Source organism: Pseudonaja textilis, chromosome 1, assembly GCF_049901715.1.
Source record: "Pseudonaja textilis isolate UNSWEBS1 chromosome 1, rPseTex1.2, whole genome shotgun sequence".
NCBI classification, from domain to species: Eukaryota; Metazoa; Chordata; class Lepidosauria; order Squamata; family Elapidae; genus Pseudonaja; species Pseudonaja textilis.
The window spans coordinates 113,624,288-113,646,352 of record NC_141990.1 but is presented as its reverse complement, the minus strand read 5'-3'; the positions used below and the strand labels follow the sequence as shown (position 1 = coordinate 113,646,352).

General features: G+C 37.9%; 1 protein-coding gene across 3 annotated transcripts in view; it reads left to right on the top strand.

Moving 5' to 3' along the window:
• The window catches only part of BCKDHB (branched chain keto acid dehydrogenase E1 subunit beta), a 70,038-nt gene that overhangs the window by 13,934 nt on the left and 34,039 nt on the right, over positions 1-22,065 (top strand). For all 3 annotated transcript variants that reach the window (XR_015739838.1, XM_087914931.1, XM_026695115.2), the window contains exons 7-9: positions 391-488; positions 831-941; positions 13,988-14,074. Coding sequence is in view for 2 of the 3 variants with exons in the window: in XM_087914931.1 (XP_087771057.1) it covers positions 391-488; positions 831-941; positions 13,988-14,074 (296 nt within the window). In the remaining variant the exon portion in view is untranslated. The remainder of the gene's footprint in view (positions 1-390; positions 489-830; positions 942-13,987; positions 14,075-22,065) is intronic.

The following is a 22,065-nucleotide window of genomic DNA, read 5'->3' as shown; positions in this document are numbered from 1 at the left end:
TGTGGTTAAGTTTTTCAATAAATTTTATGCTGTTCTACTAGAAGTAGTTTTCTGATTTCAAGGGAAATCCCTAAATTATATCCCTGGGATTTATTTTTTGCACTCATAGTTTCAAACTGGTAATAAATTGCACAATGACACAAGTGAATTAATTGTTATCTTCATACATTGCCTCTGGATTTCTGATTCTTCAGAATGGAACTTTCCTAGTGAGTTCTATTATAGCTATGGCTCTGAATTTAGCCATCTTGCAACAGGGATGGGGAACATGCTGTCCCTTCAGGTTTTGCGAGCATTCTTTCAACTTCACACGTGCTGATTGCAGCTGCTAGAAGTTGTAGTTCCGTATCTTTGCTCTACTATAAACTTCATTGCTTTCCTTTTACTCAGTGGAACAAGTCCCTGTGGAGCCTTATTCCATTCCTTTGTCTCAAGCAGAAGTGCTTCAGGATGGAAGTGATGTAACTTTGGTGGCTTGGGGTACTCAGGTGAGTAAGTTTTGTTAGGATTTGAGGAAGAAACCCCCCCCCCCCCAATATTTCTTACTAGTTCTTACTATTACTTCCTAAAACTTACTTTACCATTATCACTTTATTGGAGTGTTCATCTGGATAGTGTTGCTATTTGAAGCAATCACTTCAACAGATATTTATGTTTCGTTTGGTCCTCCATTATGCGTGTATGTAAATATTCTAGAATATTCTTCTAATGAAAGTGATGAAAATTAAATAAGACCCAAATAGATAGGATTAGAACCAGAACATTAGTGAGGGTCTTGTTGAAATTCATGAGATCTAAAGTTTATTCCCTGCTTTCTCCTAATAACTTAGGTTCATGTTATAAAAGAAGTAGCAGTTATGGCACAAGAAAAATTAGGTGTCTCTTGTGAAATAATAGATTTGAAGACGATTTTGCCTTGGGATGCAGAGACTGTCTGCAAGGTAAGTATACATATCACGTCCACATATCATTTAATCGAACTCATTTATAATGATCTGATTATTATACGATAGTAATATATAAGATTGATACAAAACGTGTTGAACAAATCTTTGTTGTTTGTATATGGAAATCTATGGTCCAAGGAAACCAAATTCTTAGGAAAAATATTAAATGTGGCTTTTGAAGAGGGATTTTGAGCCTTTAATTACACCCCCCCCCCCCCCCAACAAGAGTTGCAAGTGCTGTTTCTGGCCTGTGAACAGTTATCTATAGGGAGGTTGGGTTTATTTCAGTCCCAAATATGAAAGAATGTAGACTGGGCCTTTGGGAATGTGGAGAAGCATCTTGGACGAGAAGCGAAACATCTTCAAAGAAAAACCAGAAAGTCCAGTTGCCTCTTGAAAAAAACACCCTTGGGAGAAACTTGACCTGGATGACTGAGAATCTCCAGATATTTGTTACAGTTTTTTCCTTCTAACATTGCAAATAGTATAATCATGTTCCTACCACTAGAGGTCTCTGTTACATCAATTAATCTGAGTTTTAGATATGTTTTACTGAGTATTATTTTCTAAAAGCTGGCTCTATTTTTTTTTTTTCAAAATAATTTGAGTATTTAATCTCTGTTTCATAATTTGAACTGTTTTTGCAATAATTTGATGTTAGTAATATATTATCAAATCTCAAGATAAGGATGAATAGGCCACCAGTAGATCATGAGTGCACTCAAACTGATAGCTATCCATCTGTACTGAGTATTAATTTGAGCAAAGTTATATTACATTTTATTTCAGTAAATTTAAACTTTATTTATTCTTGTATTCTGTACCATAACAGATTGCTTCCACTTATTTTACTATCTAAGAAAACTTGTTTGAAATTCTTTGTAATAAGAAATGTCCTCGTCAGATGAAATAAGTCAGTACTGTTGATTTAGAAATGTATTTTCTTTTTCAATAGAGATAAATAAGGGGCTGGATCCAGTTGTAGTGCTAGCCATGATTTCCTTAATTGTGTTTGAATAAATATGAAATCCAACTCCAAACTTAAGAGGTAGTCCTTGAATTACAACCATTTGTTCAGGGGATTGTTTGAAGTTATGATGACACTGAACAAAATTCAAATTTTTTAACTGGTTCTGTGGGCATGGCTTAGTTGGTGGACATGGCTTGGTGGTCATGTTATTGGCTGGGTGTGGCCAACTCAGTATCACTCACATCGAGGCATGCATCTCCTCGCCTGGCCTCATGACTGTGGGGATGCTGCAACAGTCATAAGTGTGAAAAATGGTCATAAGTCACTTTTTTCAGTGCCATTGTAACTTTGAATGGTCACTCCACACAAGCAAAGTACCAGCAAAGAAGGGGAAAAAAACTCCAGAGAGGTTCCTGAGACAGGAAGTCTAGTCCTGCCAAGAATGTAATAAGGGCTAACGGTGAGGCAGTTTCTGTAGGCAACACCAGAAAGTTTCCTTCCTGCCTTCCTTACAGGATTAGGCCAGTAATTTCTTCTAACAACCGGTTCTCCAAACTGCTTACAATGTTAACAACAGTTCTAGCAAATAGGTGTGAACTGGTAGAATCTCACCCCTGGAACAAAGACACTTACAACTGATTCTCAAAGTTCTGGCTATTGCAGTACCCCTCGCAGTGACATGACCAAAATTCATATACTTGGCAACCAGCCCACACTTATGACCAGTTGCAGCATTGACAGTCACATGATTGCTGTTGCCGACCTTCCCTGCTGGCTTCCTGCAAGTGCTCTCTTTTCATGCACATACATCCACCAGCATCCTCCTTCCTTGGGCCTTCCTCCACTTACACAAATACATGCATCCAACAGCACCGTCACCCTTGGCCTCCCTGCACTTGCACATAAGCATCCGGTGCCCTATTTTCTGGGCTCCCCCTGCATTTCCACACATGAACACATGCAGCCCACATTTTCTTACCCCAGGCTTCCTGAACCTGTGCTAAATTGCATCACCCCCACCCCCAATTCGCACATAGCCTGTGCTGGGCCTCCCGGGGCCTCCCCCACATCCCTGTTGCAAAGGGGGATGGGGGACTCCTTGCCTGGGATTCTCTTTCTTTCCCACTTAATGTGTCCTGGAGTTAGAATGACAACTGGGACTGCCTGGATTGCCTTTGCTAAGCCATGTGATACCTTGCTTTACAACTACAATGTTTAGTGACAACAATCTGGATCTCAGGTGCTGTTGTACCCAAGGATATATGATGTATATAATGCTAATCTGTAGCCCTGATTCACAAACAAGGCTGGCTGAGCTCACAGAATGCACTAATCAAAAGTCTGGATTTCATATTTTGGCTTGGAATGGGAACAAGCATGATATTAGGGGAAACTGTATTCCACCAAAAGGAAGAAAGTGGATGAGAGGGCTTGTCCCTATGCTCCCTAAGATGATGTAGAAGCTCCCATCACTTGATGAGGCATTGCATTTTAGACTAGGTAAGGTTCTTTTAAGAGCTTAGTAGCAGTAATCCTAGCAAGAGCTGATTAAATTGTTTGTGGCTATAAGCAGAGCTCCTCATATAGGAAAGGCTCTAACCGGAGCAGAAGAAGATGATTTTCCCAAGCCACAATTGCCACCTGCTTTTCAAGTTGGTCCTCTGAGCCCAGAGGATTCCTCAAGTTAGAAACCACTTCTTCATGGAGAAGTGTCACATTGTCTGGAGTCAAAAAGTGGAGCATCTCTGTCATCAAAAGGCTTCCGAACCCATAGCTCAAGATTACTCAGAGCATATTAGTTGAAATTCTTAGCCTGTTTTGTAGTTATAATTATATTCTTAATTCTAGGTTTCTCTGAAGAATGAAAAGGGAAAACACAGTAATTCTATAATTTAGTTCTATAAAAGCATGTCTGCATCCAGCTCAAGTTGTCATTTTCTTCCAGATTTTTCTACACAAGTCATTTTTTTTAATTTGATAGAGATACATGTAACAGTCGGTCAAATGTTGAATTATGGTGAACAAAAATTGGCAGGTGCCTGCCACAATTTAATCACATGCCAAAGTTTGCTGTATTCCAAAAACACTAGATGATGGCAGCTTCTTAAAACCCTTTAAAAATGTATGATTAAGGGTAGGAAGAGGTTCTTTGCTTTTTTTAAAAAAAAAGTTGAATTGGGATAACATTTACATTTGAGACTTTTTTTCTTTGTAAATGATGGTGGTGAAACCAACTTTTTCTTGTTCCCGGTTCTCCATTTCAGCTTGTGATTCCACTGGCACGAGTTATACTTTTTTGTAAGAGAATTCATGGACATAAATAAGCTAAACACAATTTAAGCTTTGCTGAGTCTGTGTTGATTTGTGGGAATTGGAAAACGTATTGCAGAATGAAGAGATATTATTTTAACTGTTATAGTTCAGGGCATGGATAACTTTCCACAAAATCAATACAAATGTAATATTTTTGCAAATTTATTCTGGTATAATATTTTTGAATTGTAAATGTAACGATAGTATTTTTGTTTTTGTTACTTGTTTTATTTTACAGAGCTACTTGCAATTTTTGAGAAAACATTAATGATCTTAAAGTGTAGTATTTACTAAACATACATGCAGTATAAATAAGATAAGTATTGTAACAAACTTATATATGAGAAGGTGAGATAATTATTGTGACATTTTTCCTACCAAATATTATGCATATTTTTTTTTGTGGAAAGAGTTGAGTTTTTCCCCTTAATCTAGGCATATGTAAAACTATAGAAAGGGAGAAGAATTTGTGTAGCTGAAAGTAATTTGGTAATCTTCTATGTGTTTGTTGTACACTCTCTGAACACTTTTTTGATTAATTATCCCAAAAATCAATGGGGAAAGCAAGATTAGTTGCTAATTGCATCCTCTCTTCTAGCAATAAAAAATCAAATTTTTGCTTTTCTTTCCTTTGGAAACCTCTAGTACTGAGACTGAAAAAATGAGATGTACATTAATTATGCAGAGAAATATAGGATTATATACAATAATTTCTATTCTTTTTCATTTATATAATTTCATATATCAATACCCTTTTTATTCTCAAAGCAAAGGAACTGTTCTTAAACTGTTTAGGTGTGCATCAGTTTATATATTACCTAAATTTATATAGCCACCTACCTCATATATAGGTTTCTGAACAACTTACAAAAAATTAAATCAAAAATGAAAGCAACAAAAAGAACAATACAATTTAAAAATGAGGAAAAAATATAAAAGCATATTAAAACATAATAAAATCTATAAAACAGCTAAGATAAACCCATTCTTTAAAACAATCAATACAACCACTGTACCGACTCCATTACACTCCTGTTGGTAAAACCTTGTCTTACAATAAAACGGCAGGCTCAAGGCCAATCTCATCTCCAGGGAATCCTGTTCCACAAAGCAGGTGGCACAGCAGAATCAGCGCACTTCCCGAGTCCACCAGGCAACACTCTTTGACTGATGGTACCCAAATATGCCTTTCCTGCCAGACTTGATGGGATGGGTAAGTGTAATTGGATTGAGGCAGTCCCTCAAGTAACCTGGTCCCATGCCATGTGGGACTTTAAAGATCATTATAGTTACTGAATTAAACTCAGAAACAAACTGGCAGCCAGTGCAGCTTCTGGAGCAAAAAGGTATAATGTGTGCAGATCATGGAGCACATATAACTGTCACATGGCTGCATTTTGAACCAGTTGTAGCTTCTGAATAGTCTTCAAGGCCAGACCCTTGTAGAATGCATTGCAGTAATCCATATGAGACATGAATGACAGTCAGCAGAGCCTCTTGGTCTAGGAATGGACACATACAGTAGTGAGTGTGCAAGGGTTGTCCTGACCACAGTTGCTACTATTCTTCAAACAGGAGCAGTGAGTCCAGGAAGACCCCCAGATCTTACACGGGTCTTGTTGGACTAGTATCCCATCCTGAAAAAGAGATGGAAGGTCCCAAATTCCATGAGGATCCAGTACTTAAAGCCGTTTAGTCTTGCTTGGTTTGAACTGAACCCTGTTCTTCATCTAACTCAGGGGTAAGGAAACTTGGCTCTTCTATCACTTATGGACTTAAATTCCCAGAATACCTGAGTGAGCCATAAAAGTTTCCCCATCCCTGGCCTACTTGTTTTTCAGTTGTGGGGGAAATCAATTTTTGACTTGAATGGGAAAATGTAGGACATATGTCCTACATTTGTATATTAAACAGTCCCATTTGTATATTAAAACAGTCCCATTCAAGTCAAAAATTGATTTCCCCCACAACTGAAAAACCAGTAGGCCAAGGATGGGGAACCTTTTATGGCTCACTCAGGAATTGTGGGAGTTGAAGTCCATAAGTGATAGAAGAGCCAAGTTTCCCTACCCCTGATCTAACCGATCACTACCTCCAGAGGACAGGACCTCCGTAGCATCAATTGATTTGCCCAGGGTGGAGATACAAAGCTGGGTATCATTGGCATACTGAGAATAACTCATCCTTTGCTTTCAGGTAACCTCACCCATGTCAATATTAAATGAGAGGAGAAAGTACCAAACTGTGTGACATCCTGCAAAGCAGGACCAAAGGCAGGACCTCTCCTCAATACTCAATACTCATTGGAACTGACACTGAAGGAAGGAAAAAAACCAGCACAATTCTGTACCGCCCCCCACCCCAACTCTCGGAGTTGATTCCAAAGGTGGTTGACAATATTGAAAGCCTCTGAGAAGAAAAGAGCAAGGATGCATAACCACCTTCTCAACAATCGTATCTTAAAAAGGGAAGATTAGAGACTGGATAAAAATTGTTGGATCTAGCAATAGCTTCCTAAAGAGGGAGCAAATGTCAATATAAACCTTCATGTGCCTAAAGAAACCTGAAATGGGCTGGAGTGGTGTGCGTGTGTGTATCATAATAAAGTGGGTTTTAGCCTCTGAACTATCATGAAATATATTTTTTCCATCAGCCTGTATTTTGAGGGATTTGTGAACATCAATCTCGGATACGTTGTTGACATTTGAGATTTTGAAACACTGTTCAGGCAAGGCGTTGATCAGACTCAAAGCTTCAGTGATTATGAAAATATTCATAATGAATATATATTGCCCAATATAGTTGCTTTGCAACTGCTTTGCAACCACAGATCGCAAATTCATCACTACCCTCATCATCATCACCGCCTCCCTCATAGAGCTACCATTTTTCTGGACTAGATGGCAAAATAGTCACAAAACCGACTTCTTTGCTTCTTCCTATCTGTTGCCTGAATATTTGCAGCCACATATCATTGTCCTGGATTAGGGGTTCCCAATCCCCAGTCTGTGGACCAACACCAGGCTGCATAAACAAGTGAAGCCCCATCCACCGGATACAGGCAGCATGAGATACAACGCCCCCTCCCATCTGTGGAAAAACCTCTCTCCAGGCAACCAGTCCCTTGTACCCAAAAGGTTGGGGGCCACTCTTCTAGATGATGCAATTCTTTTTTTTTGTCTGTCATGCCAAGGAATTAAGTTATTACCCATATCTTTCTAGGCTTGTATATACTTGAATAACATGTCTTGGAGTCCATTGTGAAAAAATGGATTCTCCAAGAAAACGAAGTACATAAATCGGATGAACAAGTATATTGGTTTATAGTTCATTATGTTGCTAGACAAAATGTATGTGTAGTATTTAAGTTAGATTTGCAATGCTTGGGTTAAAATACTAAAACAATAAAAAAATCCTTAAGTGAGAGCTTGATTCTCACAGAGGTTGCCAACAAAAAATAAGAGGAGAGGATTAAGTTGGATAATCAAAAGGAAAATTAAGTGTATGGAAGACACTAGAACGTGAGAGACACTTTTAAGAAAACTGAAGTTATCTGGAGGAAGAAAAAATAACTATCCAGTATCAATAAAGACTATAGAAAAAGAAGAAATCAGCAATTAAAGAGAAAAGTGTTTAACTGCAGTAAAAATTTACATTTACAGAAAAGAATTTGAAAAGGGAGATGTAGGAATTGCTATAATTAAGAATAGTGTAAAGGAGAATGGAAATTGTGAGGACAATGATTGCACCTAAAATATAATGGGAATAGTAGTTCCTATCCTTTTTTGACCTTTAGCAGAAGCATTTAAATGAAGAATGGTAACATGGTGCAGAAAGAGGAGGATAAAGTGAAGCCCACAAAGCCTTACAGGGAAAACAAAAACAGAATAGTAATGTTTCAAGATTTAAGAAGAGAGTATGAGAATAGACCTTGTAAAATTGGAATAATACTAGTAAGAATTGTAAACCTCTTTTCTAGTAAATTGCTCATAATAAACTTTAGGTTATCAAAGGAACAATACTGAAAATCATTCTGTTGTAAAGTATAAACAAATATGACTAACAATTTTATAAATATAAATATTTCCTGAATCAGGGCTCCCTGCGTCCAGTCACTCAAACCATAATCCCCTCTTGTCTGGACTACCGCAATGTGCTGTACATGTGGTTACCATTGAAATGCATTCAGAAGCTTCAGCTAATGCAGAGTGTGGTAGCACAAGCATTCTTTGGGGGGCCTAGAATGGCCCATGTTATATTGCTGCTCTGTGCTGCACTAATTCCTGATTTGCTTCCATGTGCAAGTTCAAAGCCTATAAAGCTGTCCGTGCCATGAGACAATATTTAAGTAGCTCACCACCTTTTAAAAAAAAAAATCTGCTCCTTAATTTTTGAACCTTAGGAAAGGAAATTATTTAAAAGCAAATCCCTTGCTCCTTCCAAGTTAATTTATAAAGCACTGGATTTTTTTTTCCTTTACAGAATGGCATTCAAATAATTAGCTCTATTCAGTAATAAGTAGGATATGAAGAAAAAAATGTATCCATATTAATAATTAGCTTCCTTAATGATTGCTCAAGAATATGAGGCATCACTTAGAGAATAGCCATGACATTATTGCAGAATTGACAGCTAACAATTTCTTCTACTTCTACTTTTAACCTAGATAGTGTTAAAATGAAGTTGCAGGAAGAGAGAATGGCTGTATTCTTGTATTTGACTTTCGTGTTTCTTTGGGCTAACAATCTATAGAACTTCAAAGGATTGGATTACATTCCAATTCATGAACTATGAGTGCAAATTTTTCCTTATAAATTTTTCTGTGTATATTATTACTTAGAATTGTAATCATTGAGGTAATATGGGTGCTGGGATTCCTAATTCTGTTGGATGGGTGGATGGTTTGATATTAAGAAATAGTATTAATGAAATTAACTTGCACCTCTGTTCTGGTTGCCCATTAATTCCTGGCTATATTTAAATCATACATATAATTTAACTCTTTTGGGGCGTGCTTTGCAAGTTCTGACAAACTGGTGTTATCTGTGCTTTTCAGAAGTAAACTCTAGAGTTCACTGGAGGTTAATCTCAAGTGAATGTGTTAAGAATTGCAGCATAAGGATTAGGTTCAGATTGCTGTAGGCAATTACTTTAATATCTGATTTTGGGACAATTTTTACATTTTTATTGAATAAATTATACTGTTTCTCTCTATTGAACAAGTTATAGATTTAGACTTGGTTTTTTTTATAAACATTGAGGGAATGTGTGAATATTTAAAACTAATTCTATAAATGCCAGTCTGTGATGAGGGAAAAAAAACACGAACTTCTGAATCTTATGAAGTCTAGGTTAAATTCTCCCTTCCCACATACACACAATTTACATGCTGTTTTTCATGACTTGGAAAGGTATTTTTCCTCTAGAGGACAGGAATGTTTTATCATTCATAAACTGCCCATAATGTGTGGTTAGTTGCCACATTGTAACAGTTGCATGTTTAAATCTGTTAAGTCTATCAAGACATATTGAGTAAGGCAAAATTAGTCAAAAGCAAAATCTGTAGTTGCAACATTCTGAATCTTGCTTTGTGAAATAATAAATTTCAATTTCCCAACTTTCCAGAAGGTAGCTCTATATAGCTTCTAACTTCTATCCATACGTTCCATCAGGAGGAAAATTACCAGTTGCTTGGCTGGCGAGGTTACCAAATAAAACATAAAACAGGAGACTAATTCTTTTATCTTCTGGTCCAGCCAGTTTATTGCCAGTCAGAGCTTTGAACTTGTCAGTGCTCCAACTTGAGAATAAGATTAATGTGTTGTATATGCACTCAACAGGAGTTGAATTTGACTTGAGGGAGTCTTTATCCTTGCAATATACACTTTATTATTTTGTAGTTAGTTGAAATGAGATGCTTGGTCTTCCAGATATGCTATTTCTAGACATACATATGGGTTAGGGAGGAATTTAATATGTTCCAATGAATTTGAAGAAAAGGTTGTAACTATAACTATTTTAGAATATTTGAACTCTTCTACAATGAAAGATATAATGTGTCACTTTAGTTCTTGCACGCACAAAATTGCTTAATGCAATTTGGAATTAATTTTCTTCGCTTAATCTTAAGCAGTAGAATCATCTATATGTTGTTGAACATCTGATAAGGACATCACACCTGGAAAGAGCTGTATGTGGGCCTATCTGTTCCATTATAAAAAGCCAGATAAAACACATGTTTGAATGTTTTTGTTTCTTTTTTTGTTAAAAAGAACCATTGAGACTTGTGTTCAAACACGGCCAATTTTAGATTCTGCTTATGAATTATTTAACTAAAACTGCATATGGTGAATATATTACTCTAGTCTTGAACATTCTTCATTGGCTTCCATTTCATTTCTGGCTTTTGTTAGAGTGGTTGTATTAATCTATAAAGCCCTTTACTGCTTAGGACTACTATAATATTTGACAGTGTGTTCTTATCGGCAATCTAACATAATCTTCACCTTCTCTGGGTGTCTACCTATACTGAGATGAGGACAGCAGCTATCAGAGAATGGGCTTTTCCTGTCTCATTTGCCTGCCCCTGAAATGCCTTTTACTGACAAAAGCCCCCGCCTGGGTGAGCATTTAAATCATTGTGTTGATTTTGAACACACTGTTGTCTAGAAATATTCATTTTGGCTGTTTTTTTATTGTTTTATTGTCTTATACTGTATATTCATACTGTTTCAATGTTTTATGTGCGTTTAGATTGTTGTAAGTTGCTATGGAAAAACGCTTTTTAAAAAAATAAGTAAATAATATAGAGCCTTTTGGCTTTAGTTTTAAGAGCTTTGGAGCACTTTAAAAATAATAATAAAATAATATTTGATTATGTGAAAATAAATACTATTAGCATTGGGCAAATTGTGTTGATCAAGTCCTTTATATAATAGTTTATATACGTGTGTGTGTGTGTGCGCTCGCATGTGTGTATGGTATTCAGCTTTGTTCGGGTATTTTCCCATGTCATTATAGTTGTGCTTTTAAAGTTGTAGCGACGTTTTGACAGAATCTCATCTGCCATCATTAGGCTTGTGTATTGGGTTCGTCTGTGTGTCAGGCTTTCACAGCTGTTTCTGTTTTAAATTTGCAGATAGCCTATTGCTGTGCCAGAATGTTTTTTTCTTCATCCTGATTGGTTGGGAGTCTTGGTCTGTGTTTATTGGTCTTGGAGTTTGCTGTGTTCTGCTTGATTGGTGTTTTGTAGCGTTTTTTTTAATCTTGATTGGCTGGCAACATTGTGTTTCGTGTATTGGGGGCTTTTAGTGTGTCTTGGCTTCAGGTGAATGGCTGGCTATCGTTTATTAGGAAGCTAGGTTTCATCTGGGTGGCTGGTTGGGGTGTGTTTGGGCTGGAGATATCGGGGGGGGCTGTGTTTCTGCCCAGGTGTTTGCTTGGTTTGTGGTGTGGAGATTTTTTGTGAGTGCAGGCTTCCAGATAATTGACGGTCTGGTTGAGTCATCTCTTCTATTCATGCTTTCAGGTCTTTTTTCAATCTTTATGGCTTCTCTGATAATTCTGTGGCTGGGGTTCTCTATAGTGGCTAGGGTTTTGGTGCCATTGAAGTCGATACTATGACTTCATGTGGCTTTCATGTGTTGGACTAGTGAGGAAGTACGTTCCAGCTTTTTTACTGCATTTTGGTGTTCATCCAGGCGGGTACTTATTCTGCTATTGGTCTGTCTGATGTATGTGGCAGGGCATGATGTGCAGGGGACTTCATATACGCCTAGGTTTTCCAGGTCAATTTTATCTTTGGGGTTTCTTAGGATGGCTGCTATTTTTCTGTCTGTTTTGAAGGCAGTCTTGATGTGATGCCTGTGTAGTATCTTACTGATTTTTTCTGTAGTACCTCTTATGTAGGGCCTAACACACAGACGAACCCATACACAAGCCTGATGATGGCAGATGAGATTCTGCCGAAACATCGCTACAACTTGAAAAGCACAACTATAATGACGTGGGAAAATACCCGAACAAAACTGAATACCATACATATAAATACCCACAAAAACTTAAGAAAACACACACACACACACACACACACACACACACACACACATATATATTTGTTTTCGTAGATTTTCACAGGTACAGGTATGTAGGTCTCGGTGTGTTCATGTCTTTTCGTGTGTAAGATTATCTTTTCCCATAATCTTACATGGGAAAAGACCTGAACACACCTAGACCTGCGCACGCGCGTGTGCGCACACACACACACACACACACACACACACATACATATATACTGTATATACATATATACAATAATGTAAGCATGAGTTTTCATAATCTAAAAGTATTTGGTGTATATTAATATTCTAATGATAATATTTTTATCTTTTATTTGGCATTAAAAACTTGTTTAATGTATTAGTATTTTCAAAATATAAACAGTATAACATAGAACTCAAAAAACGTTGCACACATTGCTTCTGAAAAGTTGAATAGTTATTAAATTATTATTTATCTCATTATATTAATAAAATGTGTATAACTGATATCATGGCTTGCTAAACAATTTGTTCCCAACCCAGATACTTTCTATAGTTACTGTCATCAATTTGGATTGCCAGGACTTCAGAATAACTTAAGTGTGCCTTTAAGAGGCAAATATAGGTAATCCTCGAGTAATGAAAGTAATGGAGCCTGCAAATTACATTCATAACCCAAGGATTCATTGAAGTGAATCACATGAAACAAATGTGATTTCTCTTTGCTTTTGCCCGTACATGAGCTATCTCATACATTCGCTAATCGAATGCGCGGGTCGTTGAGTGCACATGAGCTATCTCGGTGGGGAAGGTCATGTGGGAGGGCTGGCGAAGAAACAGGCCATCTGCTTTAGTCCACCCAAGGCTCCCCCCGACCCAGTCAGGTACCTCATGCTCCCTCCCCTAGGATCCCCAAAATTGTTCCCCCCCATCCTGCCACACTGGGTAATTTATCTTCTGAAGATCTAGCAAGCTATCTCTTCTCCAGCCTCTCTGCCGTAATTTCTTTGTCTTCTTGCAGTCTCGGCATGAAAAACGTTTGCAAGCCAATGAAACTTTGGGGCAGCAAAATTGCGTTGCTTGAAGCCTCCCATTGGCTTTTATACAGTTTTCGTGCTGAGACTGGAAGCTTCTGGGGCCCGTGATCTCACGTGATCTTGCGCTAGAGTACTTTAGGCCTCTGTTTTCTGCATACCAAGGCTTGTACCAGATCCATGGCAGAAGGCTTTGCAAATGGAGGTAAGGCCTCTCCGTTTGCAAAGCCTTTTGCCACAGATCTTGTGGAGGCAAAAGATCTTGTGGAGAGAAAAGAGTAGTGTAAGATCTTACACTACTGATTTTGCGTGATCTCGAACTACTTTAGGCCTCTGTTCTCAGTGAATGCACCGAAGTAGGCAAAGGAACTGAGGGCTCGCTAGATCACCACAACGTAAATGAATCTTCAAAGGCCCAGTGCCAGTGGATCTGGTGTGTGCAGGGCAAATGTTGCAATGCCTCTGCGGTCGTTCATAAGTGGGAACGACTCTTGTGCTGCAACAACATTCGTAACTTCGGGGCTGTACTGTAAATACTTGGGGTGGTTATGTCATAACTTTGAACAGTCGCTAAGTGAACTGTCATAACTCAAAGATTACCTGTATTATGCCACTTTTTAGTTATAGAAAGTGTCTTTATAAATAAATCTTAAAAATCTTTCTTTTTCCTCTTTTTTTTTTTAGTCAGTGGCAAAGACTGGACGATTACTCATCACTCACGAAGCCCCTGTTACTGGAGGTTTTGCATCTGAAATTAGCTCCACGGTGCAGGTAATTCCTGAAGTACTAAATTTGTTAAGCTCTTTTCAGAAGAAACTCAAGTTGGTTATTGAGTGGATTTTCACAAGTGAAAAGAATACGTTTAAAGATACATATTTATGGGGAGGTAAATCATATTTCCTCCCCAAGACCTACAGCACTGCTTCATTTTGATGAAATGGGGGTACTCCTGGAAGAAAGGATGAAAAAAGCCAGGAGTGTATATCAAGAGTAAATACTCATCACCAATTCAACCAAGACATCAAGGTAATCTCAGCTACCCAGCTAAAAGTAAGCAGGTACCTATATCAGGGAGCAGCGATATAGAACTAAACTGCAAGCAGATGAACATTTGAATGACAAGGTTAAGGCATCATTTAATAGGGCGTGGGAGAAAGCAACAAAACCCACATGGGTAGACAAGATAAAGTGATCAGTGATGTTGTGTCAGATGATGGGATCCTTGTCATAAATGCCATTAGTGCTTTGGGAAGATCCACAACATGCTACTGAGGATTGAGGATCCTCCCAGCATTTAAGACATGACTAGATTAAAGATCTTTGGCATATAGCTGCCAATACTGCCATTCTGGGAAAGAAAATCTATTCTGCAAAGAGAATCACATGGGAACATAGAGTGTAAGAAGCATGAGCATGGGAAAGCTCAGCAGAGTTGAAGATGAAATAAATCAACTACATATTACTATCTTCAGTTTCAGCACATTGAACTTTACTGGAATTAGATACTTCCATGCTGTTTATTGTTTAGGAGATAAACAATAGATAGTGTTTCTCCCATAGTCAAGAGGAAAATAGTAATATTGGGTTTAACGCAGTCAATGAACAAATATTATCAAAGAGACTTTGAGGACCCTCTTTTAATATGGTTATTGATTGAACACATTGCAACTGATTCAGAAATGAAAGATGGAAGGAGTAAAGTGAAATGCTGCATGGTGGAAATGGCAGCATCCAAGATACTTATTATCCAAAATATTTCCTTACAAGCATCCTTAGTACTAGAACTTAAAAGTAGATCATAACGGTTATTGGCAAGTTGGAAAGCTACAGGAATTGATGGAATATCTGTAGAGTAAAGGGAAGCAGCTGACCCCCCCAAAAAAAAAAAAAAACCCAAACAGTTCTAAACAGCAAAACTTGCAAACAGTGGCTTGAAAATGATCAGTTTATGTACTAAAGCCAAAGAAAGGAAGCTTAATAGGATGTGCATAGTACTTTGATTTCACATGCTAGCAAAATACAGGTACTCAGATAACACATAACAGATGATCAGAATTGGAAGGGACCTTGTAGGTCATCTAGTCCAACCCCTTGCCCAAGCAGGAGACCCTACACCATTTCTGACACATCTCTAATCAATCCAATCTCTTGTTGAAGGTGATGGTGCTCTCACAACTTCCAAGGGCAAGCTGTTCCATTGGTTGATCGTTCTCACTGTCAGAAAGTTTCTCCTTATTTCCAGGTTAAATCTCTTCGTGTTAAGTTTCCATCCATTGTTCCTTGTCTGGCCTTCGAGTGCTTTAGAAAATAGCTTGACCTTCCTCTCTGTGGCAGCCCCTCAAGTATTGGAAGACTGCTATCATGTCTCCCTTGGTCCTTCTTTTTACTAGACTAGCCAAGCCCAGTTCCTGTAACCGTTCTTCATGTGTTTTAGCTTCCAGTTCCCTAATCATCCTGGTTGCTCTTCTCTATACGTTTCTAGAGTCTCAACATCTTTTTTATAGTGTGGTACTCCTTGACTTAGAAGCACAATTGAGCCCCAAATGTCTGTTGTTAAGTCAGACATTTGTTAAGTGAATTTTGCCCCATTTTACGACTTTTCATGCGACAGTTGCTAAGTGAATCTCTGCAGTTGATAACTTAGCAGTCTGATTGTTAAGTAAATCTGGCTTCCCCATTGACTTTGATTGTCAGAAGGTCTCCAAAAACGTGATCACATGAGCCTGGAACGCAGCTAATGTCTTAAATACAAACCCATTGCCAAGCATCTGAATTTTGATCACATGGGGATGCTACAAAGGTCATAAGTGTGAAAAATGGTCATAAGTCACTTTTTTCAGTGCTGCTGTATACTGAATAATTGAGAAAGCCAAAGAATACATTGTCTTTTGTTCAGTGTAGCATACACTGAGAGTCTGTATTTAATTGTAAACTAACTTGTATCACAGTATAAATTATATATTATTTATATAAAGTTACATTCAAACATCATAGACCTTAATAGTAAAAATAGAGAAGACCAATGGTTAATCCGGCCCTGACTCTATTAGCCTTTCATAAAACTCTGAAGGCCTGGGTGAAGTTAGGCAAGTTCTGTCTTGCCTGGGATTTTAGGACCAGAAAATATCATTTACCTCGGGTGTCATGAGCTATTGTTTTTAATTTTTTTATATCTTGGCATACCACCTACTGTGAAATGCATATACATGCATATAAATTATCTAAATAAACAAATAGATATTTGTAAGTGGTTGCTACACAACAAGTATTTGGAAGATAGGGAATAATCTTTCAGTGTCATTCTTCATCCAACAATGTTGGCAAATAGAAAAGTTGGAGAAAAACTTTCTCAATGTTATTTTTGCTACGGTTTTTTTTACTGATTGATTATATCGGTCATGATTGTTTTTCAAGATCATCTCATCCTGTAGGGGAAAAAACCCCCACTGTTCTGCTCTGATAATTATGAAAAAAAATGTCTTTGGGAATTTATTGTGCATTTGGCTTCATAGTGTTTATAAGCTTTAGGTTACAATCCTAAATTTACTACATCTGTTTTTTATAGCATTCTGTGGTAGTGGTAGAAATGCTGTTTTGTCAAAAATGTCTTTCTGTGTGTGTGTGGGTTGGGGGGACTCTACCAAATGCAGTGGCAGAAGTCCTGCAGATTTCCTTACCCAGGCCGCAGTGAGGTTAGGAATCACGTGGTCCAGGAGTTTCTGGGAATCATATGATTCCTTACTCCCTGACTTGGCCCAATAAGGGCCAGGAACAATACCAGCTCTGCAGTTAGCAATATTGATTTTTTTTCCCCACTTATGTCAAATGGTCAAGAGGTAGAATACCAGTGGTGGTATTCTACCGGTTCAGCTCTGTTCTGGCATACCGGTAGCACCAAAGATCAGCTGAAACAGAACTGGTTGTCTGACAAGCTGCTGTTGGGCCCACCCTCCTGCCTGGGCCCCCATACTGACCTCTTTTTTCCTGCTTTTGAAGCTCAGCTGCTGTGCACGGCACAGCAGATTGCCGCGCATCAGCTGTTGAAGCTACAGGGATTGCAGGAGGTGAGTAGAAAAGTCTCTGCATGTGCACAAAGTGTGCACACATGCTCACAAAGTGTGCCCACCAAGCCACGCCCACTGAACCGGTGGTAAACCTTTGAAACCCACCACTGTAGAATACCATGAAAAATATCCACTCATTTTGTTTCTTGCTTAGTGTCAGGTTCAGAATAGAGTTTTGGAAATCCTTCAGACAAGATGCTTCGATTAAAAAAAAAAAAAGCAGAACAAGAGTGTCTATAATAATCCTGAAAAGATAAGTGCTTTGCTGAGAAAAATGCAAAGTGGAGTGGCTATTCATGTTCAAATCTCTAAAGATAGCTGAGAGCAGTTCCTAAATTTTCTGTGGAAGTCTGGATAAAGAGGTCCCTTAGATGTATGCCTATGTATTATGAAGTATCTTTTTTAAAAAATTAAAGATTTACAAAGTCTTAAATCATAAGAGTTTAGGAAATGGTGTTTCCTGTTTCAAATTTTATTTATTTCATCTTATAGTTTCTCCCCCTCCTATAGATAAATCTGTCATTTTTCATACAGTATATAAAAGTAAGATATGTTTGATGTGTGATTTATGAAGTGTATCCACAGAGGAATGTTGCTTTAGGCATGCAGAAGAACTGATCTTATTAATTTCTAACATATATTTAGTTGACTGTGAAAGTAAGGTTTCAGTGTTAGACATGTTGTGTCATGAATATAAAAGAAAAACAGTTATAAAAACCATTTTTCTGGATGAAATGCATAGTAAGAAAGCCAGAAAGCCTCCGCGATTGAAATTGTTTTTTCTTTTCTTTTTCTTTTTTTGCATATGGAATTAATAAAACTTATATCAAGTCCAGTTAAAGTATATTATACATTTTTGTATCATTATGTTATCCAGTTTGTGAGGAAGAAGTAAGGCATCCTTATTTTGAAGGATGAAACTAAATTACAATTTACAGTTTACCATATGAATATTATTGGTTTATATTTTATATACATGCTTGTGTTGAATATCACCATATAATCAATGTGTATTTTGTCTGACCAGAGACTGTCCATTTTATCTTTATTTAGTTTGGTTTAGTTTACTTAATTGTCATTGCACCTCCTACAACGAAATCAAACAGCATCTTCAGTGCACATCATGACCATGAAAATAAACACAAACACACATCCTTCACACTCCACACATTGAACCGAAACCCCCAAAACCTCACCCACACTGCACTATACAGGAGAATTCACAAGAGCTACTGGCCTGGGATAGAATTTCAAAATGACTAACTATTCTTAGGTTAAATTATATAGCATTGAGGTCAACTTATAGTCTTTTTTGTTTTATCTTTTCTGTCAATATAATTAATGAAAGAAGATTTTGTTCAGGGTTGTAGTTGTTTGAAACAGGAGGAGAATTATGTTTTATGTGTCTTCCAATTGTTTTTTCTTCTTAAGTAATATGAAAAAGAGAAACAATTTTATTTGATACTTTGATGTCATGTTTTAGTTTTGAGTGCAGTGTGCATGAATTTAAGCAGTGGGATCTCATATTTGTGAAATTGCATGTGACTTAACATTTTTTTATTGGCTGAGGCATTTTCTCTTGCCTTGTCACCGTTCTTTCCATATTGACTAGAGATGGTTCATACTTATGCTTCTGCAAGCTATAACAAAGGCTGAAATTACAATGCTATAAAAAAGTGAACTCTTGGGTCTGGATATGATGCATACTTGCATACATCCTGTATGTTTGTGCATTAGAGCAAGAAATATTCACACAGCATTTATATGCAGATGCTAGATGTCAGCCACAGTTCTTGATTTCCTTTTATGAGGAGTTCTCCCTTTTATGTGGAGAAAATTAAAACCTGAAGCAGTTGAATAGGGCTGACATATTGATTGTTAATTATACACTTTGAACGACACAGAGTTTGAAGGATCAAATTTGAGATGCACTACCGTGTTTCTCCAACAATACGACCTCCCCCAATAGGAAGACCCAGCATTTTTTCTGGGCATAAAATGAAATTAAGCCCCTCCCCCCAAATTTATGCCTATTTTAAAACATGCAAAATGGGGGGAAGGGCGGGGGGACTTGCCGTTAGGAGCGCCCCACAGGTAGCAATTCCTCGCCACCAGCTGCTCATAATGGGTGATCATGGCAAAGCGCAGAGAGCTCCCTACTCCTGCCAAGCACCTTTGCGGCAGACCCAAGACCTTCAGCGCCCACCGCTGTTGATTTCCCTTCTGCCCATGCCGCCACCGCGTTTGGAGCTGACACTTCCACGTTTGGAGTACCACTGCTGTTTGGAGCACCGCTGCTGTTTGGAGCTGTCACTTCTGCATTTGGAGCTGCCGCTGCGTTTGGAGCTGCCGCTTCCGCATTTGGAGCACTGCCGCTGTTTGGAGCACCACCGCCATTTGGAGCGCCGCCGCCACTCCAAACACGGCAGCTCCAAACGTGGAAGTGGCAGCTCCAAACATGACGGTGGTGCTCCAAATGGTGGCGGCACTCCAAATGGCAGCGCCACTCCAAACACGGAAGCGGCAGCTCCAAACGTGGCGGCGGTGCTCCAAATGGCGGCGGCACTCCAGATGGTGGTGGCACTCCAAACACGGAAGCGGCAGCTCCAAACGTGGCAGCAGTGCTCCAAATGGCGGTGGCACTCCAAATGGCAGTGGCACTCCAAACATGGAAGCGGCAGCTCCAAACGCAGCAGAATGGGCAGAAGGGAAAGCAACAGTGGCGGGTGCCAAAGTCTTGGGTCTGCAGCAAAGGTGTTTGGTGGGAGTAGGGAGCTCTCTGCACTTCGCCATGATCACCCGTTAGGAGCGGCTGGTGGCGAGGCTGCCTGCGTGGCGCTCTAGATGAGGATGCAAGGGGGGGAATTAAGTCATCCCCGAAAAGACGGCCTAGCCGTTTTTGTTGAAGAGATCAAACCTAGAGGCACCCCACTGCATGCTTCACTCCATGTAGATATAGTTCCATTGAGGACTACCTTCTGAATACTTGATGTGATGACATAGTCATCTACTCATTCTGTCGGTGGATGTGGTTAAATACTTACTTAGTATTTAGGAAGGAAACAGGAAATTAATATGTCCTATATGTCTGATAGGAAAAGTTCGAGGAAGATTAGAGTACTATGTGATCAAATGACTGAAATGGCTATATTTTCTGCATTGAATGGGGATATTTTATTTGAGAGATTATCATGTATTCTTTTACAAAGAAAACACTTATTACCTATTTTTAGCAGAAGAAATTGATTTAGTACAAAATATAAGGCTAACATATGCAGTGCTGTAATGTTTTAGAAATAATGAATAGATTTAAACCACAATTTCTTCTAATTTTCAGTTATAGATTTTTTGTTCCTGAGGTAAAAACCCTCATGATTAGTTCAACCATATTTTTCAGTCATGCTTTCGGTTCTCGCAAAAGGAAACTAGGAATATTCAGTTGAAAAATGTATACATGCTTAATGTATCAAAATGTGAAAGCATGGTTTGCTAGCTGATGGTATTTGTGTTGTGCTATACTTTTCTTAGCTTATATGTTTTAAGTTTTGATAATACAGAAACTGCTTTCAAGACTTGTTTAAATTAGCTTGAAAAGTAACATTATTTGTAAGCCACCTAAGGAGTTGGGCAGTCTTGAAATGGGATAACTAATTAAATAAAACAAACATACAATGAGCACAATTTTAACCTATTTTTTTCCTTATGGATTTTCCTTATTTTATGCAGACCACTGATCTACAATCTTTTAAACTTGTATAGTCTTTCAATTTTTCAGCAATTTTCTCCTCAACATTTAGAGGTAACTGCATGCCAGAGGGGGCAGGCCAACTGATTTCAGATAAAGTGTTTATTCCCAAATCTCCCAAATAAAATGATATATATGAATGTATTCAAACTTGCAGGAAATTTCCACTCTCTCTAATATCTCCAGCCATCTCTTTAATTATCTTTTAGTATTTCTTTCATAGCAATATTCTAAAAGGGAATTGGAGAGAACTTAACTGTCTCCAATGGAGGATAATTGTTGAAAGATACAATTCAGTGTAATAATAATTACACTTTGAATAAATGCATGAACGCATTGATAATTTAACTTCAAGGTGACCTCTGTCCTGATGTGTCAGCTTGAATTTCAATTGTTTTAAAGTCATTTTTGTTGATTTCAGACTAGTTGTAGGTGTGACCTTATTTACTATTTTCTATCATCGTCACATTACCTCTAATTTTAACATTATTATCAGTTTGGAAAGTTTACCCTATCATTTTATTACATGTAAACAGCTAGCTGTACTGTTTGGTAACAAAACTTTTATTTGTAGGGAATTTCAGGGCAGTTTTATCCCTGGGAAAAGTTTGCTGTTGGGAACAAATATACAAACATATATACAAATATATATATTTTGCTTAGAGTTGGAGGAGGTGAGTAAAGGAAGGAAACTACTAAATTTATTTTAGCCCGAATAAAAGCTTGGAAATATTGTTAATATTCATAATAATGGTAATATTTGACAAATGACAAATATTTAAATACTGTACATAATCATTATATAAAAGTAGTTGATTTTTAAAAGAAAAAATATTACTTTTTTTTCTTTAAAGAGAGCTTTCAAAGAACTCAAAAGCATATCTGAGTATGGAAAAGTTCAGTAACGTTTAGTTCATGGAAAAGATACATTGTTTTTAGGCCAAGAAAAGGAA